The 27870-nt window shown below is 56.9% G+C and overlaps 1 protein-coding gene across 2 annotated transcripts in view; it reads right to left on the minus strand.

Annotated features, from left to right (window-relative positions):
* Positions 1-3999: 3999 nt before the first annotated feature.
* EFNB1 (ephrin B1) overlaps positions 4000-27870 on the minus strand; it is a 42410-nt gene continuing 18539 nt past the window's right edge. Inside the window, exons 2-5 of one of the 2 annotated variants that reach the window (XM_030449001.1) lie at positions 18666-18943; positions 6769-6861; positions 6128-6256; positions 4000-5284 (exon numbers count right to left, since the gene is read on the minus strand). In XM_030449001.1, coding sequence (XP_030304861.1) covers positions 4896-5284; positions 6128-6256; positions 6769-6861; positions 18666-18943 — 889 coding nt within the window. In that variant the 3' untranslated portion in view covers positions 4000-4895. The remainder of the gene's footprint in view (positions 5285-6127; positions 6257-6768; positions 6862-18665; positions 18944-27870) is intronic. The other variant, XM_030449002.1, reaches the window with a different exon arrangement.

A 27870-nucleotide genomic window follows, 5' to 3' on the forward strand; every position in this document is an offset into this window, starting at 1 on the left:
GAGGGGTGCTGGCCTCCAGGCACCCTGCTGCACCCCACTGCACCCCGTTTGTCCCATTGCCCCATCCCTAGGATCTGCAGGGAGGGAGGAAGCAGGGGCTGCAGCCTCTGCCCAGGACCTCAGCACCCATACTCCCTGGCTGGGCAGTGTCCCCTTCCCACCCCCCTGCTCCATCCCATCCCCCCGGATCCTGCATCCCAGCTCCACCAGTACAACACAGAGTCCAGGGAGCTGAGGGGTAGGGATGTGCTCCAGGATGAGCCCAGCAAATTCCAGGAGCATTTCCCATCCACGCCCCGCTCCTCGCCCAGGATTTATTGCCCTGCCTGGTGCTTTATGGCCACACAAAGTGCCCTCTGAAAGCTGCCTGGAAAGAGCAAGAGCAATGAGTGTGGTGGAGCCCGTCTCTGAGCCAGCTAAAACACCATCTGCTGAGGATTTATGGCCATCCCATTTCCTAAAATGACTTTTTAATAACTTATCAAACGAAGGTACCTTGAGGGATGACTGAACCACCGTCAGTCACCGGGGGGGGGATGAGCAGGGCTGTCCCACACCACCCCCAAACAGCCCCCACCAGGCTCTGCCCACCACAGGAGCCAGGGCAAGAAAACCCAACCTGGGGCAGCAAAAAAGCACACGGGAGGCAGCCGGGTTTCCATAGGAAAAAAAACCCTTTTATTTAACAATATATCAGGTTCCATCACGGCTCCATGGAGTTGAGATGCCACAGAGCTGGTTACCAATGCCAATGATAATGCTACTGGGCAGGAGAGCTGGGGAGGAAGGCGAAAGGAATCCAGAAGAGGAACATGACACAGAGAAACAAAAAAAATCCAGAGTGCTGGGGGAGCGTGGCCGAGGGGATCCCAGCACCTCCGGAGCCCCACGGGGAACCGGGAACGATCAACCAGCACCGGGCTGCCCAGTCCTGCCCCGGGATGTGCCACGGGGCAGCAAACACCCCCAAAGAGGGGCTGGCACGGGGGGGTCCTCACTTCCTCCCCTCCCACCCCCAGGCTCCTGCTGTCCCCAGCAGAAACTCCTCGGCCAAAGCCCCATCCCAGGAGCCCTGCACCGACGGCAGAACCGGCTGCACCCAGGAGCCAGATCCAAATCCACCTCCTGGCTAAAGGCAGCAGGAGGATGGACAGGGAAAATCTGGCAGCTGGGATGCTCCGAGGGTGATGGCAGGATGGCTGAAGGGGCTGGGATGGCAGCCCTGTGGCTGGTTGATCGTGGGACACCCGGGGCCACCCGAGAACATCCCCTCGGGGTGGAGGCAGCGCCGTGGGATGGAGAGGTGGTCACAGCTCTGAGATGGGGCAGGGCAGGGGGGGTGCTGGTGTGAGGGAGCCAGGGGGCAGGGAGGGAGGACCAGCCCCTGATCCAGCACCTCCAAACCCCTCTACCCACCCGGGGCAGGGGGGCTACAGCAGCTCCCCCCTCCCCTGATATAATGCAGATCCACGGGCAGCCAGGAGCAACTGGGACAACACTGCCAGCTGTCCCCCCCGAGTGCCAGGCATGCTGGGGACACTGGAGAAGGTGACAGTGGAGATGTCTTGGGTGGGCAGGGAGCTTTGGCACTGCCCCTACAAACCCTGTGTGCAGAGGAAGGAGCTGCCCCCAGCCCGGGCACCAAGCAGAGCTGGAAAAACTGGGAAAGAGTTGGGAAAAGAGATCTGCAAGAGGAGCAGCTCCACAGGGCTGGACAAGCAGATCAGGATCTCGGGATGCTGCATGGAGCTGCACAACCCGAGGTTCATCTTGGCTTTTTGGGGTAAAGTTTAAAAAAAAAAAAAAAAAAAAAAGAAAGAAAAGATGAACTGGATGCTCCTTGAGCTGCCCCTGTGTCACTGAGCCTCTTGCTGGGGTTCAGGGCAGGGCTGGATGCTTTGCCTGGACATGGGATGGATAGAGATTCCCTGGGAATGCCCCAGGTCTGCTCTCTGCTTGGAGCCCAGAGGATCCTGCATTATATGGAGGGCACGGCCCCCCCAGAGCCCCCACACCAGCACAGCCCCCGGGGCAGCTCCGGGTTGAGCACAGTATGACAATGTTTTACACCCGTTCTCGTGGTTAAAGTTTCTTTTTTTTCTTTCCTTTTTTTTTTTTTTTTTTTCTTTTTAAAGTTCTCATTTGTTTTTTTCTAAGAAAAAGCAACCAGAAAATAATTCAGAGTTTATACAAAACATCTTTACATTATTTCTTCCAAAAAAGACTAGTATTTACACAAACAAAACGGGAGGGGAAGGAGGTGGGGGAAAGCCAAAAAAAAAAAAAAAAAAAAAAAAAAAGAAAGAAAAGAAAAAGAAAAAAAAGAAAAAAACCAACCAAACTTCAACACTTTCCATGAAAAGAACCACAGGGACACACTCCATCCATCTCAGGACCCATCAGACCGAGGTGCTCAGCAAAAACCAAGAAGTCCCCATTTCTCCCTTTCTTCACTTATTTACAAGGTTTCTCAGCTCCCTCCCCAGCACCAGGAGTGGAGCTGGATGGGCACAGCCACCCTGGGAACCCACCCTGCACCCTCCCTTTGCTTTTGGAACAACTCCTGGCCAGATTCCTTCCTGTCCCCTCCAAAAATGATCCCAAACTGAATCCTCCCCCTGCCCCTGCTCCATGAAGCATCCTCCATCCTCCCCATCCCCGCTGCCACCACCCGGGGCTCTGCCTTCCTCGGTTCTGCAGATGGATGAGGGCACCTGTGAGACAAAGGGGGGGATTTTAACCTCAAAACAACCATTTTCTGTGATTTCTGCCAGTCCTCCACAGGGATGGGGGGGTCCCAACCCCTCAGCAGCAGCCCCGGGTGGGCAGTGGTGACACTGATGCTGCAGGGATGAAGGGGCTGGAAGGTGGCAGATGGAGGGCACAGGATGGGGGGGAAGGACCAGGTGAAGGGGGGGCACCCACTGCTGCTCTTCTCCCCCCACCCATCAAGTGGGTTCAAGTCCCCCTCCCCAGGGCAGCCTGCTCTGCCCCAGCCCCAACTCCTGCCTTAAAGCACACCCCAAACCCAACAGGGTGACACGGGGGGGACACTCCCACCCCACTCAGGACCACAGCCCAAGCCCCCAGCACGGCACAGCACCCCGGGGTCCTTTCCCCCCCCTTGCTCTGCCCCTCCTGCCCCCTCCTCTTCAAGGCACTTGTGCAGAGCAGCTCTCTCGCTCTTTGGGCACTTCCTAAGGCGAGGCGCTGGGGACAGGCAGGGACAGACATGGGGACCAGGCAGCCCCCTGCCACCCCCCGAGCCCCCGCCAGCCCCACGCCTGCTCCCTGAGCAGAAGCAGCTACTTCTGGAAGGAAAAAGAAAAGCGAGGAAGGAAGGAAGAAAGGAAGGAGGGAAGGGATGGCTGCCAGCCCCCAGGATGGGACCACCCGAGGACAAGGCGGGTGGCAGGGCACAGCCAGCACCACCATGCTACCAGCACCAGTCCCAGCACTGGTGGGTCCTCCCGGGAAGAGGAAGCTGGGGGTGATCCCACCAAAAGAGCCCAAGGCTCAACCCCTTCCAGTTTGGGGCAGGAGAGGGGCAAGGCAAGGGCTGAGCAAGCCCGGGACCCCCCAGGGGGTGGTGGTGGCCCTTGGGGCCGGTGCCACAGGCAGGTCACTGGGAAACCAGGTGGGTGGAGAAGCCTTGGGCTCAGCTCCAGAGCCCCAGGGCTGCCTCCTGGGGGGCTGTCCCCCCCCAGCACTGCCCCCCTCCTGCCCCCCAGCACAGGCTACCTTTGTTTTCCAGTTTTCCTTCCCGAGGACAGCCACCCGCAGCACCGCCAGCATGGGGACAGGAGTGGGGTGGGGGGCTGCAGCTCCCCCCTGCCCCCCGCTTCGTTTCCAGCAGGCTCAGCCCCAGCACCCCCTCAGCAAAGGATTTTTCCTCCAGTGGGACCCTCTTAGGGTGTTGGGGAGAGCTACAGGGCTGAGGCTGCTGCTCCACCCCGGGTGTGCCCGGACTCTCGTGCACTGAATGCTTGAGACATGGTATAGATAGGTAATTTTTTTTTTCTTTCTTTCTTTGTTTTTATAAAGAGACTAAAACCAAGAGTCAACAGCTACGAACACAAAAGTTTCCAAGGGCAGCAGTGGGAGCAGTGGGGTCAGCCCCACGGCCGGGATGGAGTGCTGGAAGGAGGTGAGGGCATGTGGGGCAGAGGGCCGGAGTCCTGCCCGGAATTCACAAAAATAAAAATGTTACCAAAAAAACAAAAACAAAACAAAAAAAATTTAAAATAATTATAATAATAATAATAGTAGTAGTAGTAAATCGGGTTTGCCAGCTTCCTCCCTGCACAGCTGTCTGCATCTTGGCACCTTGGAGAAGCATCTTCCTCCTCCCCCCCCCCCCGTGGCAGCTGCTCCTTGGACCGAAGCTCCTGGCCGTGGTCCCGGTGTCATCCAGGCTGTGGGACCCACTGGTGGCACCAGGGACACGGGCACTTCACGCAGGGGCGAGGCAGGGAAATCCCAAAAAATCGAAAACAGGGAGGTGGGAGTCCAGGAGGAGGGGAGGGCTGGCCAGAGGTGTCTGAGCAAGCACGGAAAGGCACAGCACCCGCGGTCCGGAGAAGAAGAAGAAGAGGAGGAGGAGGAGGAGGAGGAGGCTGAAGGCTCAACCCTGGAGTCTCGGGATTACAAAAGCTGAGAACTACAAAACTAAATACAAAGGGGAGAATCTTCGAGCGAGCCATCCATCCATCCATCCATCCATCCTTACACCCTGTGGTGCCAGACCCCATGCTGCCGGGGGGTCCGTTTCGCTTCCTCCCTCCCCGCCCCTGGGTGGGGGGTGGGGGGATCCCCGGGGGGGCCGCTGCCCCCCGCCCGCCCTCGGCGTTCCTCCCGCGGTGCTCCTGCATCGGCGGCTTGCCCGAGGCTGCTCCTCACACCTTGTAGTAAATGTTGGCTGGGCTCTGGGGGGGCATCTCCTGGACGATGTAGACGGGGTGCCCGTAGTCCCCGCTGACCTTCTCGTAGTGCGGGCAGTAGTTGTTCTCTGTAGTCCGTAAGGGGATGATGATGTCGCTGGGCTCCGAGCCCGCGTTCCCGCTGCATTTGGGGCTGGCCAAGGTGCTGAGGGACAAGGCTGCTGCCCGCTGCTGCGTGTGCTTCCGGTGACGCTTGCGGATCTTGATCAGGAGGACGACGAGGAAGATGATGATGAGGATGAAGATGACGCAGCCGGCGCCGATGGCCGCGAAGACGGCGACCTTGGAGCTCAAGAAGCCGTCGCTGGGACCTTGGGTCTCCTGACCGTCCTGGTTGACAGAGCCTGAAATGGGGGGAAAAGGGAGAAGGGGGTCAGAGGAGGGGCAGGCAGGAGCCCTGGGCACCCACTGACCTCCTCTCCTCACCCCACATCGCTGCTCCCCCCCTGCCAGCAGAGCTGCTCCTCTGTCTGGGTGATGACCAGACTCGGGGAGCCTTTGCTCTGCAGGACAGAGCTGGATGCTCTGCTGAAAGTGGGTTCTGATACCTGGAGCCCTAGGAGATCCAATTACTGACCCCCCACCTCTTCCTGACCCCCGGGCTGGGGCTGCCCCAGCCCCCCGAGGGGAGAGTGCTTGGCTGGGCAGAGCGGGCGAGAAGAAAAGAGCAACTCTTCCTCCTTCATCTGATTCCACTTTTCTCTCAGCAGGGTCAGGAACTCAGGAAACCACCTTCAAAGGGCTTTCACACTGCCTCGGTTCAAAAACCCAAGGACCTCACCTCCTCCAAGCCCTCTTGGATGTGCTGTGAGGAACAGATGGGCAGCGAGGAGGAGGAGGAGAGTGCTGAAACAGCACTTCCCTGCACAGCTCCTGCCAGGATCTGGGAAACCAAACCCGAGCTGCTCCTCACAGCAGCCTGGCTGTGCCGGGCCCAGAGCCCTCCCTGGCCAGCAGGCTCAGGGCTGGGGTGAGGATGTGAGCAGCAGTGAGGGCAGAGCTGGGCACAAAACTCATGGGAAACCCAGCGAGATCCTGGCTCTGGAGTGCCTGGGATCCTTGGGATCTCTGCTCAGAGCTCCTCTGCCTGCCGACCTCCTGCCCTGCTGGTGGGAAGAGCCTCCATCCCTCCATCCATCCTTCCATCCATCCCATCCTTCTCCTGGGATGTCCCTGCCCAAACCCACCGGGCTTGCCTGGCTCCTCAGCTGCAGGGACCTTGCTGCGGGGGCTCTGGGTGACGATTTTCACCGTGTTGTCAGACTCCTTGCTGGGCCGACTCGTCGTCAGCTGCTCTGGGATCACAGCGTTTGGATCTGGGGAGGAGAGGGAAGGGATGGATGAGAAATCTCCACTCCACCTGCAGGGCAGCATCCTGTCCCCTTGCAAAAAAACCCAAAAACCAAAAACCAAACCAAAACGAAAACCCCAACTGCCCCCAAAATCCCAGCCCACCACCTGCCACGGGGCATGACTGAGACACAGAGATGCCAAGAGCCACAGAGCAAGAGCTGAGCTGCTCCAGGGCCTGTGGGAAGCACCTTCCTCACCCTAATCCCCCCCCACCTGCGTGTTTTCTGAGCTCTCCTGCGTGGGTTGGGGCGAGTTTCTCACAGGGGCAGCAGGAGGAAGGGGAAGGGAAAGGAGCCCGCCAAGGCTGCTGCTGCTGCTGCTTCTGTTTATTATAAATATTGGCCCCGAAGTGAAAACACAATAATGAGAAGCAGCCATCAGGAACTGTGCATCCGAGCAGGGGAGGACAGCCTGGCCTGTCCCCACAGCGGGGTGGCCACCAGCCTGTGCTGGGAGAGCCCCCAGGAGGACTCACCCTGCCCCACTTTCATGACAATCTTCATGGAGCGTGTCTGGCAGACCCCTCCTTCCCGGTTCTCCAGGCCATCCAGCGTCCCGTTGGAAGTGGCTGCAAGAAAGGAGGGGGAAGGTTAGGGAGAAGGGTTTTGGGAGCTGGCAGAGCAGCCTCGGGCAGGTCCCAGCTCTCCCTGGCAGAAGCTCAGCACCTCCCGATCTGGGGGCTGAGTCCTGACCCCCTCCTGCTGCAGCCATTCCTGCACACCCCAAGGGTTTCAAACACCAAGTTCTCTTTTTCTGCACCTTCAGAAAAAAAGGGGAAAAAAAAAAAAAAAAAGATGTTTGCAGGGGTGAGGATGTGATCCCTCCAGCTTCCCCTGGCTGCCACAGCCACACAAGGAGCCATTCTCCACACCCCCCTCCCCCTTTAATTCCTGGATAATTTCCTTTGCTCCTCGGTGGATAATAGGAGCACATGCATATGCAGAGTTTAAATTATACATATATAATTACACACTGTGCCTCAGTGAAGAATGTAAACTCAGAGCCCCGGTGGGGTTGAGTGGCTTTAATTGCAGGGCACAAGTCAGTTAAATTCACATTAACTTTCTGCTGCAGCCAGCACAGATTTTTAAGCCTCTTGATCCCCCTGGGAGCACAGGGAGCCACACATCTCCCACTGCCACCACGTGGGAACCCCCCCCCCCCCACACACACACACACCCACCAGCCCTCTGCCACCGTGGGGATTGCCCAGGGCAAAGGGGAACACAGGAGGCAAAAAACCAACCAAACCCAAACCAGAGGATTACAGGACTAAGCACCCAGACAACAGATTCTGCTAAAAGAAGACTCAAAAAGCTGCCTTCTGGCCCCAAAACAGCCCCACATTGCCAGCTGCAGGGGATGGGTGGCTTTGGCAAGGAGGGGACAGGTCTCAAGCTCCATCCATCGTGGCAACCCGCCCATGCAAACACCTGGGAAACCAGAGAAGAAACATTCCCTTAAAACCTGCACCAGCTCTTCCCAAGGGGAACCAGAGACAGGGCCTGGGCAGAAACTCCCCACAAAAACATCTCCAGGAGGTAACTCCAGCAGGAGGCCCAGGAACACAGCTCAGGAACACAGCTCTCCCCAGCCAGGGGCACTGGTCTGGGGATGAAATGCACTGATAATGTCCCAGCTCACAGCCCCAGAGGAGTTCCATGAGCAACTTCCCAGCACAATGCCATGGATTATTCCATCTCAAAGAGGCTTCACCCATTCCTGCTGCAAGGGCAGTGTGAAAACCAGGCTCTGGGAGACCTCGGGGGGGTCTTATTCAAAAGGCAGTAAGGTAATGATATCAAAACCATCTACAGAGCATGGCTGGGGTGTGGGGAACCAGGAGATCCTGCAAAGGCAGAGCAGATGGTGGTAACAGGAGAGAGCAGATCCTCCAAACCAGCAGTGGAAACGTTGCATTTGGGTGGGACAAGAATATTCCAGGTTCAAACAGGAGGAGGAGAGCAGCTGGAGCAGAGGGATGGAGGAGGGGATGCAGCTGAGCATCCTTCTCCCTCAGGCACACACAGGACTTCGTTCAAGAAGCCTCTTCTTGTTCTGCTCATAATGATGATGCGGAGAGCAAATAGCTTTGAAAGAGGAACTGCATGAAAAAAAATGAAGCAGCTACTCGAGAGAGCATAAAAAAGGGCAGTCAAAAGGGTAAAACACTTCCAAAAACCATGGTGATGGTCTCCAGTGCAGCCTCTTGAAACCAGGACACACGCTGCCACACTCCATATAGATCCAAAATGAGCCAAAGCAAAGCCAAGCAAGATGTTCCACGCAGCTGGCCAGGCTTCCAAAAGTCACAAAAATCCCATCCAAAGGGCTGAAGCAGTGTAACTTTTGGTGAGTTTTATATAAACACATAGAACAGGATGATCCATTGGCGAGCAGCAGATCCGAAGACAGATGGGGGGGGGGGTGACCAGGGGGTCCTCACTGCAGGCTCCTTCGTTGTGCTCCACTGCAAAGCCCAGAGGTGCAGAGCTGATCCTCACGCTCCTTTTCTTGATTTCCCGGTGGAACAGGTACCAGCAGAAGGCCACAGGAGCAGCAGAGAGGGGTGATCCGGGGGGGCAGCTGGTGAGCAGTGAGATGAAAGCCCAAAGCATCCCTGGTGCTGCTGGAGAGTGGTGGAGGCAGCCCCGGTCCTCCACGGGGGATGAAACTCAACGTGGGATGAAACTCAACGTGGACAAACACACGGGAACTCGGGGGAGAAAAAAACTGAACCAGAGAGGCAGGAGAGGCAAGAGGCAGAGCTGGGAAGTGATGAACGGAGGCAGGCAGGGAGCTGGGAAGAGGCAATGGCAGGTCCCAAACCCTGGCTGTGCTCCTGACCCGCTGCCTTGGCTCCCTCCAGCCCTGTCCCATCAGCCAGGCTGGATCCAGCCAGCCCCGGGCACACCGAGTGCCTTGTCCTGCCTCCACCTCCACTTTGGAGAGACTTGTGAAGGGCTGGGAGAGCAAAAAGCAGCCTCTGGACAGATGACTTCTACTCAGGCTTAAAGAAAAGGCAGCTCCCAGCCCGGAGAGCTATTAGATGCCTTTTCCTTAATGAAGCATTAAGCCTGGGGCTGCTGAGTGATGAGGATTTCACATTGATACCATTAACCATGTAATTGCTTGTCAGTTTAGAGGAGATGCTCAGCCTGCACGGAAGCCCGGGGCAGGACCTCTGCTTGCTGGCATCACCCACCCCACCTCCTGGGACAGAGGAGCAGCAGAACGCTGTGTCCCAGCCCACCAGCTCAGTGGGACAGGCACAGCCCCAACAACCCCCCTGCTCCCACCACCAGCAGCAAACCCTGCTGTCCCCGGAGCATCACGCTCCACCTCCCCACCACGGGCACTCCCCCTGTCACCCGAGCTTTGCTTCCTCCCCTAAAACTATTTCAAACGAAAACTTGGGTTTTGGCAGCTGGGAGCCTCTGGAAGTCATAACCTGGCAGCAGATGAAGGCAAGGGTCTCTTAAATGGTCAGCTTTGGACAGAGAGAGACGTTTGGTTTCTTTTCTGGATTCCCTCTAGCAGGGCTGCGTTATGATTTGGGCCCCAAAGCACAATTAATGTGCTGAGACTGTAGCAAATCCAAGTCTCTTTCCTTTTATTATTCTTAATTACTCTTCCATCTGTGCACCCCAGCCCTGCTCCAGCCCCAGCCAGGCACTGCCTGGATGCAGCCCTGCCATCCCCTCCTCGCCCCCAGCCCCATCCAAGACCCCCATCTCCATCACACAGCTGCAGGAGGAGCATCCCACCAGCACCACTCCCTGATGGGGCTGGGGGTGCCCCCACCTCCCCTCTGCACAACCCCAGCCTGCTGAGCAGAGCAGCCACAGGACACCCACACCAGGCAGAGCCCCTCTTGATCCCAAGGTGGCCCTGATGTGCCCCACACGTCACCCCCCGTGCTGGGATGCTGTGCAAGGGGATCTGCAAGCAGACTTTATTTAAAATAAACAACAACAATAATAAAAAACCAACCTAGCTCATGCCACCTTCCCTCTCCTCTGAGTCTCCCACCCCTGCTGGATGCACCCTGGGTCCCGAGGTGCAGGTCTTGCACCAGCAGAGGTGGCTTTGCACCAGCTCCATCACAAGCACCCAGCTCCTTGCCCACCCCAGGGGACCTGCAGAGCCACTTCCAGGTCACTGAACAGGGGCTCCACCTGCTCCATGCACCCCAACCATCACCCCAGGGCTGGCTTGCTTACAGCCCCTTCTCCTGTCCCCAGCCCCCAGATGGGGGGGGACACACAGCCCCCACTCCAGGGCTCAGCATGATGAACACGATGATGATTTCCCCACACACATCACCCCCAAACCCTCTCCAGCAGCCCCAGCACATGGGCTGGGTGGGCTGCCAGGCCTAGGGGGGGGAAGCCCAGCTCCTGGCTGTCACACTGCCAGCACCTTCCAGGCCAGAGGCAGCTGCACCAGGAAGGGGCCCTCAAGCCCCAGAAATCTGTGTGCAAGCCAGCCCAGCCCTGGCCTGGCCCTAAATGGCTGCAGGAGGTGCAAGGCTAAGGTTTCACACATCTCTCCTGGCTGCTGGAGAGCTGCTCCAGCCTCCTGGTCTGGAATGGAGAGGAGAAGGGCTGAGCAGGAACCAGGAGATCACCACCACGGGCAAGGAGCCTCAGCCTGCCCACCCAGCAGCTGCCACTATCATCCCAAAAAATGCCTTCTGGCAGGAAAAATCCTGCTCAGGCTGCTCTGAGCTGAGACCATGACCTTCCCCCAAGCTCCCAACGTCCCAGACCTGTGCTTGATAACCAACACTCTGTGTTTGCTCTCTGCATCCTCCTCTTTGCTCCTCAGGGCCATCAGTCTCAGGGTCCCAGACACAGGGACAGCTCAGAAAGCCGCGGGTGTTCCCTAGGAGACAGCTCAGCCCAGGACTGCTGGAGCTGGGGCTCCAAACCCTCCCCAGGCCCCAGCCATGGGTCTCAGCTCCCTCTGCTCCCAGCTCAGCAATCCCTGGGGTCAGGGAAACCCCACTGAAGGGAAAAGGAGCTTGTGTGTCCCCCTCTGCCTCCACAGGCGACAATCAGGGGGGTCCCAGCAGGTTCCACACACCCAAGCCTCCCTCCAGCTCCTTCACAGGTTTCCCTGCCACCACCTCACCCAGAGGAACACCACTGGAACCACACTGAAGTGCTGCATGGAAAAGAGAGACTTTGGGACTCAGCAGAACCTGGGTTCCAGCTTTCTGATGGAAAAATTACCCCCACCCCAATGAGCATCCCAAGTAACAGCCATGGCTACACTGCAGACAGCCTCGCTGAGGACAGAAGTCTCTTCTTGGTTGCAAGACCACTGCACTAAACAAAGCCTTCATCTCCAGGTCTGTCCTCCTCCTCCCAAGAAAAGGAGGAGCACGTTGGGGGAGGAGAAAGGTTCTTTGCAGAAGCTCTGCAGTAGCCCCGAGCAGCTGCTTACAGGTCAGGAGAGAAGTGCCATGTAATTCTCTACCTGATGCTCTGCCAGAGTCATTTGTGGGCCCCGCTGGGAGCAGGAGAGGAGGAAAGCACTTATTGCACTTTAACAGGGTGTAAATCTCCTCGGTTAGGTAGCAAAACATCTGTGACTGCCTGAGAAATCTGCTGGGGGGGGACACAGGACACTGCCAGCATCCCCAGCAAGAACAACGCTGACACCACGAGATGCTGGGGATGTGGGAGCCAGAGCTGAGCTCAGGCTAAGCCAGAGAAAAAAAATCAAAGCTCTCAGGGAGCAGAGAGGGTGCTTAATGTGTAAATGTGGAGGTTCTACCAGGCTGGGAGAGCACGGGGAGCTGAGGAGGTGCAGGGCAGCAAGGAGGGGCAGGAGCTCAGGGCACAGCCTGGGACAGCTGGAAGGAGAAGCTGAAGGACCTGGAGATTTCCAATATAAGCTGAATGAACCCCAGAGCATCCAGACAACTGAAAGAGGGAGGAAGGGGGACTCTCAGTCCCCCAGTCTCAGGTTAACCCCCCATCCCACTGCTACCAGCTCACCATTAGCTGTGTTAACACCCGCTGCACGCCCCGATCAAAGAGCATCACACAGCAGCAGCAAAACCATCACTCCTAGGGCAAAGAAACTTCAAATGACAGTAAAACCAACTCTCCCCAGCAAGGCAGGATTTTAAAGGTGCTGCACACCATCTGGGAGGCCCTCCCCAGCACACCCAGCCAGGGTGAGAGGTTTTTAAACCACAGAGAACTGGAAATTAAAGAGATGAAGAAGGGCTGCACATCACAACTCCCCAGCACCAACCTGCCTGGACCCTGCACATCCAGGGCCTGAATGTGGGGGGGGGATTTTTGGAGGCAGAAGCACAGAATTGCCACTAAGGTTGGAAAAGACCTGGCTCCAACCTCCTCTCAGGGAGCAGCACAGAGCCACAAGGTCTCCCCTCAGCCTCCTCTGCTCCAGGATCAGCACCCCCAGCTCCCTGAGCTGCTCCTGTTCCTGCTCCAGCCCCTTTCCCTGCTCCATTGTCCTTCTCTGGACACTTTCTACTGAAGGGTCACATCAGGGCTGGAGAGACACTCCTGGAAATGGTTTTTCCTGAGGAAGAGCATCCTTGGGAGTCGGGCAGTGTGATTCCCTGGGCAGACACCACCTGGTGGGGTGGGGACAGCCCTGTCTGTGCCAGAGCTGCAGAGCTGCCCAGCACCAAGGAGTTAAATGGGCACCAGCACCCCTGGCTGGGGCTTTGTTGCAGGCAGGGCCCCCCTCTTTCTCCTCCCTCTCCTCTCCCGGGCCAGGAGCAGATCAAAGCTGTGGGTATTTACCTCCTGGCTGGGTGTGGGACACTGGCCCTTTCTGATCGGGCTTTTCATCCCTATTAGGGCCGTGAAAGGCTGAGAGATGAGATCAGCTGCCAGGGGCTGTCCGGGGACAGCGCTGAGCCGAAAAGGTCAGGAGGGAGGAGGAGAAGAGAAAAGAGGCAGAGGCTTAAGGGACAGGGCTCAACAAAATCGCATTTACCGTGGTCACGCTCTTCAGACAAGCCTCCAAGACAAGGAACCGCGTGTTGTCTAAGGGCCATTATTTGGGTTTGACATGTCCAGCTCCTGGGCTTTGAAGTTGGGAGCAGGACACCGTCCGGGTCCCGTTTGTCCCCTGCACAAACCCAGCGGCTCCCACGCAGCCTCTCCCGTGGGGACAGGGGCTCGGCCACCTTCCACCAGCAGCTCCCAGCAGGACGGGGACAGGGGAGGAAAGCCAGTCCCCAAAACCCAATGGTTCTGCCAGCAGGATGGCTTTGCTTCCCCCGGGCTTCCCGGGGATGTGGCTGGGCGGTGGGACCGGGCCAGCGTCGGCCCGTGTGGGTGAGGAATGAGGAAGGTGGTTAATTGGGGTGTTTTATCAGCAGGAGTTCATAGCTCTCATCACGGCATCAAACGGGCACTTTGGCTTTCAACTCGACTTCACCAAACAAGTTGTGGGACGAGGGAAGATGAGGAGCACATGAAAGTGGCCACATTCAAATGCAATCAGCAAAGAAAAGCCAGCAAAGAGCTGGCGGGCTGACAAACCGCCCCGGGGGGGCTGCACCCAGCACACCCCCCTGGCACAGCACCCATCTCACCAGCAAAGCACTCGCTGGGGCAGAAGGAACCAAAGAGGAAATCATTAAATACCAAGGGCTGTAGAAAGAAGCTCAAGCAGCTCCCCGGCCACTCTGACACATGGGCTGAAGGCTTCCCAACCCCACGGCAGCTGGTTTGGAAGCTGGAGGAGTTAAAGAGCCAGAAAAGCAAGTATGGCTACGTGTACCCCCCCCCCAAGACAAAGAAAAAAAAAAAAAAATAAAAGGAGGCAGGCTAGTTCTGAGAGCTGGCAGTATATAGGTGACCCCCTTCTCCATCCTGAAGCACAAGCTATAGAAAAATGCTGATGCGGAAAGGCCCAGGGACGAAGCCCACGTCAGAGAGGCAGCAATGGTTTACAACAAATAGTTCTTGCCAGGTTAAGTCTAATTGCATCTAAAAACAGAAATGCAAGACAAGGGGTTTAAAGAAACACTCAGGGTAATGTATCTGGCCTCGCTGAATCCTGCTGCCAAAAAAGCGTTAGATTGGATTACGAACATTATTACACCAAAAATGGATTGAAGGGCTTAAAGCCTAACAATAAACAGCAAATGGATCAGATTTATGGGGCAAACATCTCCTGGGCCTTGATTTTTGCTTTAGCATTTTCATCAAACGAGGTCTCTTTACCTTAACCCCTCACCCGGGAGGACTGGGACACCACGGAAAACCTGGAAAAACCCCACAGCTGCCCATCACATCTGCACACAGCTGCCTGGGGAGCTGAGTCAGGCTTTGTCTGGAGGTTCTGGGCTCTCCCACACCCCATCAAGCATAGGAAGGGCTGAGGGATCCACCACCAGCCTGCCCAGGGATGAAGCAAGCACCAGGCTGAAGGAATGTCACCACCAGCCCTCGGCCAGGGCACGGTGGCACTGGATGGATGTGGATCCAGAGAGCTCCTCCCTCCTCTGCCGGGACAAGGGGATTAATGCATCTCTATCTAAGCACCTCGTTACCAGAGATAGGAGAACTGGAGCAAGTTCAAAGAGTAGCAGCAAAGGCAATTAAGAGCTGGAGTGAGTTAGGAGGGGAGGTGGAGAGAGCTGAACCTGCACGGCTGGCTAAGCCAGGGGTGGGGGCTGGAGCTGCCCACGAGCATCCCAGGAGCCCAGGGGAAGGAAGGCTTCTTGGAGGGGATATGGCAGGGGAGGAAGGTTTCTTGGATAGGATATGGCAGGGGAGGAAGGCTTCTTGGGTGTGACATGAACAGCAGAACCACCAGAGCCTGGTAACAGCCAAGGCTGAGGAGCACTGCTGGTAGGGTCAGGATCCCAGACCTGGGGAGGTGACAGGGCACAGGGCAGGACCTCCCCCCCTTCCCCAACAGCACCTTCACAGAACAGCCCTCAGCTTTCATCTCCCTGCAGCCTTTTGCTACAGCCAGCTCCAAAAGCAAGCGGATGGATTATTTCTAAGCACTCAGACACCTTCATTCTTCCCTCCTGTTTCAGAAATTCACAAGCAACCAGCTCAGCAGGGATGGAGAGAGGAGCAACCACACGCCTGCTAATGAGCCAGGAGCACCTTCCACCTTGACCAAGCTGCTGGGAATGATCCAGCCCTCCCTGCTGGCCCCAGAACAGCAGCAGCAGCACACATGTCCATCCACACACAGGTCTGCAAGTCCAAGCTACCTGGGAGTCTCCATCGACCTCTCCAGCAGCTTGCCCACAGCTTTGTGCTTGGCTGAGGAACCCCCAAAAAGGGTCAAAAAAGCAAGAACTCATCCCTGATGGACCTCACCTTCCTACCTCCCATGCAGCACAGGAGGAACCACCCAGGAGAACCACCAGCTCTGTCTGCCCACAGCACAGGATGGGTGTGCAGGGAGGGGACAGGACACCAGGGACATGGGATCCCCACCAAGGGCAGGGACAGGGAGACCAAAGACAAAACCAACCACGGGCTGCCCTGAACCTAAAGTCTCCCATGGAGCAAACCACTCAGCTCCTCACCCTCCCAGCCCCCCTGCTCTGGTTCTGGGGACACGGGGGACAGTGCCCCACGTCACACCAGAGCCCAGTGTCCTCAGGAAGCTGCTGTCTGCAGCATGGACCCACAGGCAGGAGCTGCTGCATCTCCTCCTTTATGAAAAGGCTTCAGAAGAGGCACCAGCCCTGGGAGAAAAGATGCTTTTAAGGGCAGTGCAGGGGCTGGGTGTGAGGCTGCGGGGAGGTGACGCCGGCTTTCAAAAGCCTTTTTCATTGCTAAGCCGAGGGGCTGGGGCTCTGTCCCTCTGTGATGAAAGTGGCCCTAAACAAGGCTTGGCATATCCAAGGAGAGGGAGGGGGAAAGCAGCTCGGAATGGGGAGGGACCCCAGGAAAGGCCTTGGCTCCATCAGGGAGGGATTCCAGCCTTGGGGGGGAGGGAAGCAGCACACGTCCTGCTGCCATCCCAGCTCCAGCATCCTTCCCTGGGCTTAAGGCTGCAGGGAAATGAAAAGGAAAGAAAAAAAAAAAAAACACAAAAAACCCAAAACCTTTTATGTGTCAAGGAAAAAAAAAAAAAAAAAAAAAAAAGAGGGGGACTGGATGAAGAAAAAGAAAAAAAAAAAAAAAGACAAGATGTGGGTGGTCTGCTGGGGAGACTTTTGACTTTGTTTTTTTGGCTATTTTATGTCTTGGCCAGAAAGAGCTCCCGGGGCTGTGCTGGGCAGAGGGTAGGGCCAGATCACAGGAGCATCCTCAGCCCACCCAGGGGCCAAAGTTCAGCTGGCAGCAGGCACTGGCTCCCAGCACCCAGGGGCCCGTTTCAAAGAGCAGGAGAGTCAGGAGAGATTAAAGTCAGAAACGGTCTGAGGAGGGGGCAAAGGGCACTGCCAGCCCCCCAGGAGAGGGGGGAGACACTATAGGAATGCTCTGAGCACCCAGCTCCCTATTCCAGCCCTACACAGGCTCCCAGATGCTGCTACAGGAGACTGGGATTGGGAAGCAGAGGGTGAATAGGATTTTCTGGAAGTTGGCCCCGCTTTGGGATGGAAGCAGGATGGCATTACAGAGCACAGCCTGTTAGAGGTGGGAGCAGATTCCCACTCCTGGGAATCAGGACCCTGCTTTCAGCCCTCATTAGCTGCTGACCATGGCTGCTGCTTGAACTTGACCCTCCCGAGCACAGAGGAGCTGCTGACCGAGTGCTTCAAGATGCTTGTCTGAGGCTCCAAAGGCAGAGTCCTGGCTCTCTCTCTCTTTACTCCTTGTCTCTCCCTCCTATTTGCCAGCTGCAGGGAGAGTTTGCTGCTGAATTAACCCTTCCACCAGCTGAGGGACAGCAGAACTTCACAGGGACCTTCACAGGGTACCACCTGCAGTACCACCCCGGGTACTGGTGGTAAGGGAGATGGCAGCATGGAGATGACCTGTGCCAGGACTTGTGGCATCCCTGGGGTGTCCAGGCTGGCAGCCAGGGTCACCTGCACCCCTGACATCTACAGAAACTGATGGCCCCACCCGTGCCACCAGGTGGATGGTCCCAAAAGTGGGAAGTGACAGAGCCTCTCTTGGAGAGACCAACCCCACCAAATGGTGACTCAGCCCAGTGCAGGCTCAGCAGGTTGTTGCACCAGGTCCTCCTCACCACCCCATCCGAGGGCAAGGATTTCAGGCTACAAATCCATTTGTTTCCTGCCTAGAGAGCCCAGGCTGCTGGATGGCCAGGGCAGAGAGGAGCCACTCAGCCACCACACCCGTCCCCAAGTGCTCTGCCAAGAATTTGCCTCAGAGAAAATTCAGCCCTCCACAGAGCCACGAGAAAGTTCATGAGAAACAAAGCCCATACACAGAATGTTCATAGAATGGAACCATCAAACTGTTGGGTTGGAACAGACTTTTGAGATCATCAAGTCCAAGTGTGACCCCAGCACTGCCAAGGCCACCCTCACCCCATGTCCCTCAGCACCACAGCTCCAGGGGTGGAAACCCCTCCAGGGATGGGGACTCCAGGCCCTGACAACCCTTTCCAGGGAGAAATTGTCCCCAAGTTCCAACCCAAACCTCCCCTGGCACAACTTGAGGCCAAAAGTTCCTCTTGTCCCATCCCTTGTTCCTGGGGAGCAGAGCCCGACCCCCCCTGGCTCCAACCTCCTCTCAGGGGGTTGCAGAGAGCCACAAGGTCTCCCCTCATCCCATCACTCCAGGATCAACACCCCCAGGACCCTCAGCTGCTCCTAGTCCTGCTCCAGACCCTTCCCCAGCTCCACTGCCCTTCTCTGGACATGCTCCAGCCCTGAGGGGCCCAAAAGTGACCCCAGGATTTGAGGTACAGCCTCACCAGAGCCCAGCACAGGGGACAACCCCTGCCCTGTCCCTTTTTAACAGCCATTTAGACCACAGCAAGGACTGGTCACCACTGCTGGCTTCCAAACAGTGGAGCATCCAGGGAGGACGGACAAGCATCTCCTTGGTCACCATTCCTCCTCATCCCAACTGCCCCACTGGGAGCTCCCCAGGGCCAAGCCCTACAAGGAGCAAACACCCTGCCAGATCTCCAGGCTCAGAGGAAGATGGCAGCCAACAAGAAGCTCCAGCCACAGAGCTGACCCCAGCTGGGGACACACACTCCTCCACACTCCCAGCACGGAGCAGAGGGCACAGCAGACAGACAGAGCTGGTGACCCAGCAGGCCAGCAGCACATTTGGTCCCCTTTCTCCCATCCAGAGGGAAATCTTTTCCATACGTGTCAGCTCTTTGCACCAGCCAGGCCTGGTGACACTCTCCATGCCCCGGTGGCCTCCCCGTGGGCTGGGGACAGCGGCGAGGGAGAGGAGGGCGACTCACATGTGATGAAGTAATCCTGCTGCCTCTTGAACTCCAGGCCCATGTAGTTGGGGCTGAACTCCTGAAACTTGATGGTGAAGCGGATCTCCTGCTCGGGCCGGTTGCAGGTCACCAGCACGTTGGGGTCCATGACAGTGCTGCAGGCATCAGCCTGCTCCCTCCTCACCAGGTACAGCTTGTAGTACTCGTAAGGCTTCGACGGCTCCGCCTTGGGGCAGATAATGTCCAGTTTATCCCCGATCTCCGGGTAGATGACCAGTCCCTTCCCAGTCATGAACCTGGAAGAGAGGAGGGCGAGAGGTCAGGCAGAGGCAGGGGGGACACAGCCCACCCCCTGCACAGCCCCCACCTCCCCACGCTTCTGTTCCACACTTCAATTCTGCTGCTTGCTCTCCACCAGATGGGTTTGGGGTTTTTTTTGGACACCAAAGTCAAGTTCTCCTCTTCCTTCACCAAGAGGAAGGAGCTCCCACCACTAACAAACCCAGGGGCTGGCTGAGCACCCTTCCCAAGCCCAGCCTGGCATTCCAGAGGGATCAGAGGCTTCCCACAGAGCAGGCGGGATGGAGCCATCCCGGCTCTGCCCCACGGCCAGGCAAGGAGCTTCCTGCAGGGACAAGGGATAATTAGGCATGGGGAGAAGTCCTGACAATGGGGTGCAGGGAGGGATCCCGTCCACGCCCCGGCTCCCCGAGGAATTCCTGACCTTAAATGGAAAGGAGGGAAGCATCCTGCAGGACAACTTCTCCCAAGCCAGGCTCAACGGCGTGCCCAGGAGCGTGGGAGGACCGGATGGAGAGGAGCAAGGAGGGAGGAAAGCTATTTGGGGCTGGAAGGCAGGGCATTGCAGAGGGAAGGGAGGCAATGCACAGATAATTAACAGTCAGATTCCAGCATTGTGGAGCAATACTTTGATTCTTTTTTTGTTATTACTTTTTCCAGTGTGGATGAGAGGATCAGGGCAACAAAGAGGGAAGCAGCAGATCACCTGCTTAGATGTAGGCAATGTAAAGTGTTCCTGATGGGAGATAAGGTGGGAATGGAGGTTCCTGCAAAGCTCTCCCTGCTGCACCTCCTGGAATTTGGGCACGGCAAAACCAAAGTGTGTGGTACAGCAGGCTGCAGGTCCCAGCTCTCCCTCCCCACCCCTGGATACGGCGGGTCCTTGTCCCATCCCACCCCAGCAGTCAGAGGGGAGGGGACAGGGCCATAAGGACACCTCCACCCCCCAGCCAGCTGCACCGGCTGAGGCTTGCAGGCAGGAAGATCAAACACACAAGACCAACCTGCTCTGTGGCTCTGGTACAAGTCTTAGCAAGAAGGCAGAAGGGAGCTGAGAGCAGCCCCCGAGCAGCCCCAGCAGATCCACACACACAGAGCCCACCCACCCCCCATGGCCTTGGCAAGGGCTCCAGAGCTCAGTGCCAGCTCCAACAGCAGGAGGGACACCCAGGACAGACAGACAGACAGCAGCTGCACCTCTACCCCATCCCAGACAGGAGGCAAAGCCCAGGGATAGGGGGTAGGGTCAGTCCCCCAGGCTGCAGCCCACATTCAGGTTCTCCACCCAGCTACAGCTCTTCCAACACCACCCAGAGCAGCGCCGTGGCCATGGTGGGAGATGTCCCCACTGCCAGCACCGTGGCTGAACCTCTGTCACCCTCCCAGGGAGCAGTTCTGCTTTGCAGGAGTCCGGACTGTGGAAGGAGGGGATGCAGCAGCCCCGGGGATGCTGGTGGTGCCCGGCAGTCGAGCCGCGCTTCGCCCCGATGTCCCCAAGAGGGGCAAGGTGGCCACCACGCCACTTCCAAAGCCTGGGCAGCACTCAAGGCTTCCCAGAGCCAGGGCCCTGGTGCAATCCAGGGAGCTGAGCAGCAGCAGGAGGTGGGAGCAGCCCCTGCCCCTCCCTCCCAGCCGCAGACATGCTGCACAAGTGAACACTTGCACGCCGGCTCACGGGTTCCCACCCCGAGAGGCAGCTGGATCCCACACTCGTTTCTCCACGGCTGGGCTGAGTCAGAGCCCTTCTGGCACAGGGCTCCCCGAGTGACTCAAATTCCCTCCTCCAGCCCCTGCCAGCTCCCCTCCTGCCCAGAAGATGCCAAAGAGGAAGCCACAAAACAAGCGCAGCAGATGTCTCGCAATGCCGGAGCAGGAGGAGAAGGTTCCTAATCCAGCCTCCATCTCCACACCAGCACCTATCACACCTCCTTGGCCAACACCTGCAACCCAACCGGTCCACACGACAGCACAGCCACCTGGGAGCAGGGCGAGATGATTTTTAAGCAGGGGAGAGGCCAGCAAGCAATAGAGGGAGCTGAGAAGATCCCAGCACCACATCCTGCTGGCACTTGTTCACCCTGGGGAAGGCAGAAAGGAGAAGGACGGCCTTGGGTTGGTTTGTTTCAGGGATGAAATTACAAGACACATTTCTTCCACCAGCACTCCAGTCTCAGATTCAGAAGCACACAGCCTCAGCTTGGGAATCAGCCCAGGAACAGTTTCCAGATCTCCTACACCAACGCTGAGTGAGACCGACACCACAGCAGGTGGCACTTGGTGGCTTTTGGGGTGCTCCCCCCAGCCCAGCAGCACACAGACACAGACAGACACACAGACACAGACACACAGACAGACACACAGACACAGACACACACAGACACACACACGTTTCACCCTCTGTCCTCCAATTTCTCTGATTTTTTTCCTTCTCCTCCATTCCCCCCTAGTGTCCTCCTCCTCCCCCCTAAAGCCTGTCTGCTGTTTCCCAGCAGAGAGGTGATGAGAAACCCCTGAAGTGTAACACCTCTCCCACAGCTCTGGGAGCTCTTAGCTGTATGGTGAGGCTTTTTTCTTTTTTCTTTTTTTTTTTTCCCCCAGAAACACATCATTTTGTCACAAGCAATGGCTTGTGACAGCCATCCTAGGGAAGACTGACAACAGCTCCCATCACACGAGGGCCACTTCTCCAGGAAAGTCTCCTTTAAAACACAGAAGGTGAAAAGAAACATTTGTCACAAGAACAGCAGAGAGGGGGGAAGAGGAAAAAAAGAAAAAGGGTCCAGAAATCGTGGTAAGTCACCCATAGGCAGGATTACAGCAAGTTCTGGGGATGAGAAATTTGACTTCAGAAAGACCGTGGAAGGCAAAAAAAGAATGACACTCTTGACTTGTCTTCACAAGGACACGTCTGCAAATCTGTCTTAACTGGGGAGGGATGAACAGATCTGCTTTTACATTAACAGGGAAATTCATGGGGCTGCAACTGGGGGCAGAGCTGCTGCATTCCCCAGACACCACAGCCTGCTCCCCCTCTGCAGGTCAGGAGGGGAAAAAATAAGGAAAAAAAATTAAAATAGAATTTTTTAAAAAAATTAAAATTCAGCTCAACGTTAGCACTGAAAGAAAGAGCAACAGCAGGAGGGTAACAGGTTCTGGGACACAGCCCTGGACACACGCTCTGCCTGACAGCCCAACTTTGGGTCTGGGGGGCAGGAGGGAGGATGGGTGTTCCTGGGGTCCATACCCTCCCAAAATCCCAGTTTCAGACCCTGCCCACGCTCTGCCCCAGCTCAACAGGTTCTTTGCAAGGGGATGGAGATGGACTCACCACCAGCACCCAGAGCTTTCCAGGCTCATCCTGCACAGCACCTGCTGGAGCCAGACCACGGCAGCCCATGAGCAGGGACCCAGCACCCTAACCCAGCACCCAGGGGGTCTGTCCCCCTCCCACCCCTTGGGGTGAAGGCTGGCAGCCCCAGCTTTATTTATTTAGCACTGGTAGTACCTCCCCTGGGGAGCAGCTCACAGAGAACACCTCAGCACCCTTTGTCCTGGTGCCCAGGGTGGTGGGGAAGGATTTAACTGCAGCCATTCAACTTTAAATGAATAATCTCTGATGGTGCTGCAAGCTGCACCCAGATCAGGGGTGTCCTGAGCACCGAGAGCCCCTCAGAGGTTGGCTTTGGGGTGTCACCTGCTGCTGGCCACCCGCAGAGCCGTGCTGGCCACCGAGGAGCATCCCAGCCAGGAGTCCCCAGCCCCTGGCCCCCAGCTCCCGGCCCCGCAGGTTCCTCTGGAGCGATCAGGTGGCAGCATCCAATTTCCTCATTGTTTGGGGAGGTGTTTTCTGATGGGAAAGGTGAAAAGGGTATTTGTGAGCCTTGTAAACCGATTCCTCCGAGTTGGGTAAACAAGGGGAGCTCTGTTGGCAGAGGGATGCAGGAGCAGAGAGATGGGATTAAAGAACAACCTCTCCCCTGCCCCTGAGCTGGGAGGGGTGCTGGTGGGGACCCCCAAACCCTGGCAGAGGGGGCAGCCCCCCTCTCACCAGCACTGAGGGTTAGTCCCCACTCTGGGTCTGAAAAAAAAACTCCAGTGGGATCTGATGGAGTGAGCTGGGGGCTTCAAGTGGGACCTGCTGGAAGGACATGGGCTCAGCAGAGGCATCGGGCCTGAAGGACACCAAGGATGCTCAGGAGCAGCCACCACCAAGGAGATTCTGTCCTTCCCCAGCCTGCTGAGAAGTTCACCCCTTGAGTTAGAGGAGGAGGAGCAGCCATGTGGGAGGGTGGGGGGGCTCTGGGCAAACCACCTCTCAGATCAGAAGCCCACAGTGACTTCCTGGGCTGGTCCATGGGACACCAGCCATGCTGGGGAGCTGCAGCAGCACTGGGGGTGTCCTGCAACCAGCAGCTCCTGATGGGCATCAATCCCACAGGGAGGACCTGCTCCATCCCAGCAAGCCCTGGGGGAAGAGGGAAAACCATGGAAGTTTGGCTGGAGCAACCTCAGGGCCCGTGCTGGGCATGAGATATCCCTCCTGCACCCCCAGACACCCCAGGAAAAGCTCCTGTTCTTCTCCACACGGGCACAGAGAGGCTGGCAGAGCAGGTCATGGCTAAATGTGGATGAGCTAACAGGGGCAGAGCAGTCACTGCAAACACAAGTGTCCTGCAGACACAGTCTCTGGCACCTTCACAAACACCCCAGCAGTCCTGCTGCTCCCTAAGCAAGAACACAACCAGCAAATTGCTGGAAAATGTAAATATTTTTCAAGACTGGGTTGACAGCCTATCTCCCACCCAGCCCGGGCATTCCCTGCACCGTGTGAGCTACAGAATCTTCAGGGCAGCATCATCTTGGCACACATCTGAGAGCCAGGCTGCACCTCACCTCCTTTCCAGGCTTTTTCAGAAAACAGAACAGCACTCGACAACAATCTCCTCCTTGGAGAAGATGCTCTAAAGCATTAATGCTGACATACATACAAGAAGACATATGCTAGATGCTGTTTTCTTCAAAGAAATCCAAAAATAAGCAGCTCGTGCAAGGAGGACACCTACTCCTGGCTGTGCAGGCTGCAGGAAGGCTGCCCATGCCCAGCAGAGCATCGTCTGGGCAGCTGAAGCCTGTGCTGGCACCACTCTTCCTACCAACACAGCATATGGGCCCTCCCAGCAGGACCACAGCTCCCACAAGTCACCACAGCTCACACCAGCTGGGAACCACCTCAGAAATGGCCTGGGAAAGCCAAAAAAAGCCCCAACTCTGTGCTGAAATGGGGTGTGTGCTCCCGGAAAGCGCCCCGAAAGCCTCCAGAGCTTCTCTGACACCCAACTGCACCCAACATTAAACCCCTGCCACTCTCTCCCTCGCTTTCCTGGGACACAACAGCCTGGTTCTGCAGCCCAGGACACTTGGCCACAGACAAGGGAAGCAGTCCTGTCCCTTGTTCACCCAACAAGAGACACAGAGGTGTTGGCAGCACCTTCAGAGCAGGGTGGCTGAAGTCAAACAGCTTCACCAGACATGGACAGCATCATGGTCCCCAGGGGACAGGACCACCCCCTGGGGAGGTCCTTTGCCAGCCCTGCAGGGCACCCCAGCCCACCACCCAACCCCCTTCACCTCTCCAGAGCCCAGCACAACCCAAACATAGGAATCCCACACCTAACCCAGCAGCCCACCTCACCCCAAGGCCACCAGCAGAATCCACAGCCCCAGAAGCACAGGGTCCTCGCTCCTTTTCGACTCAGATTTAATTCCTGGGGACAAAGATATCCACCAAGGGAGTTCATTGCAGCTGGAATGGAAAGGCTCCCAGCTCTCCTCTGCCTTCCCTCTCTATCTGTCACCTCCTCATTCCCCAGCCCAGCACTTCAGCACCACCACAGAGGGTAAATAGGAGCGAGCCAGTCCCCACACTTTTAGATCCTGCTTCTTTTATGTCCTCTTCTATTATTAGTCTCCTTTAAAAGAGCCTTCGATCTTCTCTTTCTTTCCCTCCCCCCTGCTAATCCATGTATAATTATTTTCACTGCCCTTCCGCAGACCTCTTCTATTTCTGCCTCGTCCTCTCGGTGGTCAGTGCAGAGCCCGGCAGTTTCAGGTGTCCCTGCAAGCAGCCTCCCATCTCCTTCTCTCCTTTGGCCTCTGCTGCTCAAACAGAGATTCCCCAGCTCTTCACCAGGGCACCTTCCAGCCCCCCCAGCCCCTCACCATCCCCGCAGGGCCGTCCCATCCCATCCCGTCCCCCTCCCAGAGGCACTCTAAGGCCCTTTTCTTTCTTTTTTATTTTTTCCCCCCTTCCACATCCCGGCTTTAATGAGGCCCATTCAGCCCTCCCAAAGACAAAAGGCCCTTCTCGTTTCCAAAGGGATTTACACGGACGCATCAGTGAGGCATAAACGTGTTGCCATGGCAACCCCCAGCCCCCCTGCACTGGGGATGCCATTTCCTAACGCCACTGCTCCCCCAAACCCCCCCGGTGCTTTCCTGCCAGCCCCTCACAGGATGACAACGACACCCACCTCACTCCACCCCAAGTGACACCCCCAGGCACCAGGGCTGCCCTTCCTCCCAGCTGAACTTCAAAGATGGTGGAGCCAGTGACCCCCCAACCCCACCTCGGGCACCCTGGTAACCCCTGAGCTGGGACTGACTCAAGGTCACGGTCAAGCTGGGGTTCAAATTAAGCAGAAGGCAAGGAACCACCAGCTGCAGGAGTAAAATGAAACCAAAATGCAGCTCTCTGCCCCAAAACACGTGATGCTTAAGCTGGAGCAGATGAGTCCCCCCTCAGGAGCCAACCCCACCCCAAGCTGGGTCCCAGCACCTCTCCAGAAGGAAGCTGGTGGCTTTGCTGATGCCAGGAGGTCACCCCAGCACAGGGCTGGTCACCATCACCCTTCTCTGATGCCTTGGACCATGCCTCTCCCTTACCAGCTTCTACCACCGAAAGCCACAAGAGCATCTCCCTTATCCAGAGGGAGCTGCCCAGCCAGGGGTGGGAAGCAGGAGAGATCCCAGCACAGCTCCTGGGGCTTTGTTTGGAAGCTGCACAGACCCTGCTGGAAGTCTGGAGATACAAACAAACCCAAAAGGTGGGGTGACCGAATTGTACCTGATCAGCAATCACAGAAAGCCCTGAGTTTTAACCATGAAAACCCAAAACTGCAGGGGCTGCAGCCACGGGAACCAGGGAGCTCCAGCTGTGGTTACACCAGCAAAGGAAACCAAGCAGGAGAGGGCTCCAGCCATGAAGGACACTGCAACATAATGGGTCAGCAGCCAGGCTGCAGGAGGAGGAAGAGAAGGAGGAAGGCTCATGGCCCTAAAACACTGAGAGCACCCATGTGCTGCTCCACCTTCCCACCCCCGTGCAGCACCCTGTGCCTTCAGACACTGCAACCAAGCCACACAAACAAACGAAATTACTCCCAATCCTGCAAGGGGGAGGGTTAGAAAAGGAGCACCCAAAACCCTGGTAATTGAGGGGTTCTGGAGGAGACTGAATTGGGCCAGAGCACTGGCACAGGCTGCTGCTGCCACCTGCAGCGCTCTTGGCAGCCGATGCCCCATGGCTCTGGGGACCCTCAGCTCCCACCAGCACCAACCTGGGGTGCAGACACTCTGTGGGCAGAATAAAGAGCACCAGGGGGTCCACAGGCTCACTCCCCACCCCTGCAAACTCGTTGTTTTCCAGCACAACAACCCAACTCCACCAGTTATGGAATCAAGGGCTTGGCCAAAAAAAAACCCAGAAAAAACAATTAAAGAAAAACAGGAGGAAAAAAAAAAAAAAAGCTGTATTTTCTCTCCTGAGTAATATCATCCAGCATCTCCCCTCGGAGAAATAAAGAGGAGCAGAGTTATCTAATTAATGCTGTCAAGAAGCGGGGAGGGGGCCCACAAAGGCAGCGTGGGGAGCGGTCTCCCCGCCGCCGGCATCGCCCATCAATGGGGCCCCACGCTGGGAGTGAGGTAAGAGGGGATTCAAAGGGGGGTTTGTCAGGGGTTTTGTTTTTGAAACTGGGGGAGGGGAAGGGGACAGGGCTTGACAAGAGCTGACAGACAACTGAACAAAACCATAAGGGCCATGAATGGCAACACGGCGCTTTAATTGGCGTAGGAATGGAGGGAGAAGTGAGACAATGAGGCGCGGGCAGTGGTGGAAGGGGGATGAGGGGTGGGCAGCCAGAACCCAACCTCTACCTGCCCGCACCCCGGGCACCCCACCATGAAGTTGGGTGCTGCACCCATCACCTCCAACCCCCCCAAAATAACAAAAACCCTCCAAGGAAAGAGGCGGGTGGTAAGGAGCAGAGTGCAGCACCCCGGATGGAAACACCAGGAGAGAGCAAAAAAACCAGGAAAGAACAAAACATAAAAAAAACCCAGGACCCAGATATAAAACGACCCCAGGGGAAGCTGATCAGGCTCCCTGCTCAGTGTTTTTTTTGGCTTTGGTTGGGTTTGGAACATCCATGCCCTGGCTGCGGCCCCGCTCATCCGGAGGATGGAGGGGGGGGGGACGGGAGTTGGGGGGCAGAGGGATGGGGAGGTGAAAAGGGAACAAGGTTGGAGCAGCAGGGTTCCCACTCCCCCCCTGACCCCTCCGAAAGAAGACGGAGGAGGTTTCGCTTCCCAGTTCCAAAGCAAAGAATTACTTTGGCAGGGGCCTTGGCGGCGGCGGGGCGCCCAGCTGGAAGGGAAGCGAGGAGGAACATGCCCAAGGAACCCAGGAGCAAAACCTCCCCGCCAAGCCCTGCTGATTGCCATGCAGATGGACCCCTGGACAGGAGGCAAACTGCAGCCCCTCCATACCACAGGGCCTGGGGAAGGCTCAGCCCCACAGAGCTGTCAACTTCTCCCCCCGTTTTCCAAGGACTCCCCCACCTCCCGCTTTTCCGACTCTGGTTGG

The sequence above is a fragment of the Calypte anna genome, chromosome 4, assembly GCF_003957555.1.
Source record: "Calypte anna isolate BGI_N300 chromosome 4, bCalAnn1_v1.p, whole genome shotgun sequence".
NCBI lineage: Eukaryota > Metazoa > Chordata > Aves > Apodiformes > Trochilidae > Calypte > Calypte anna.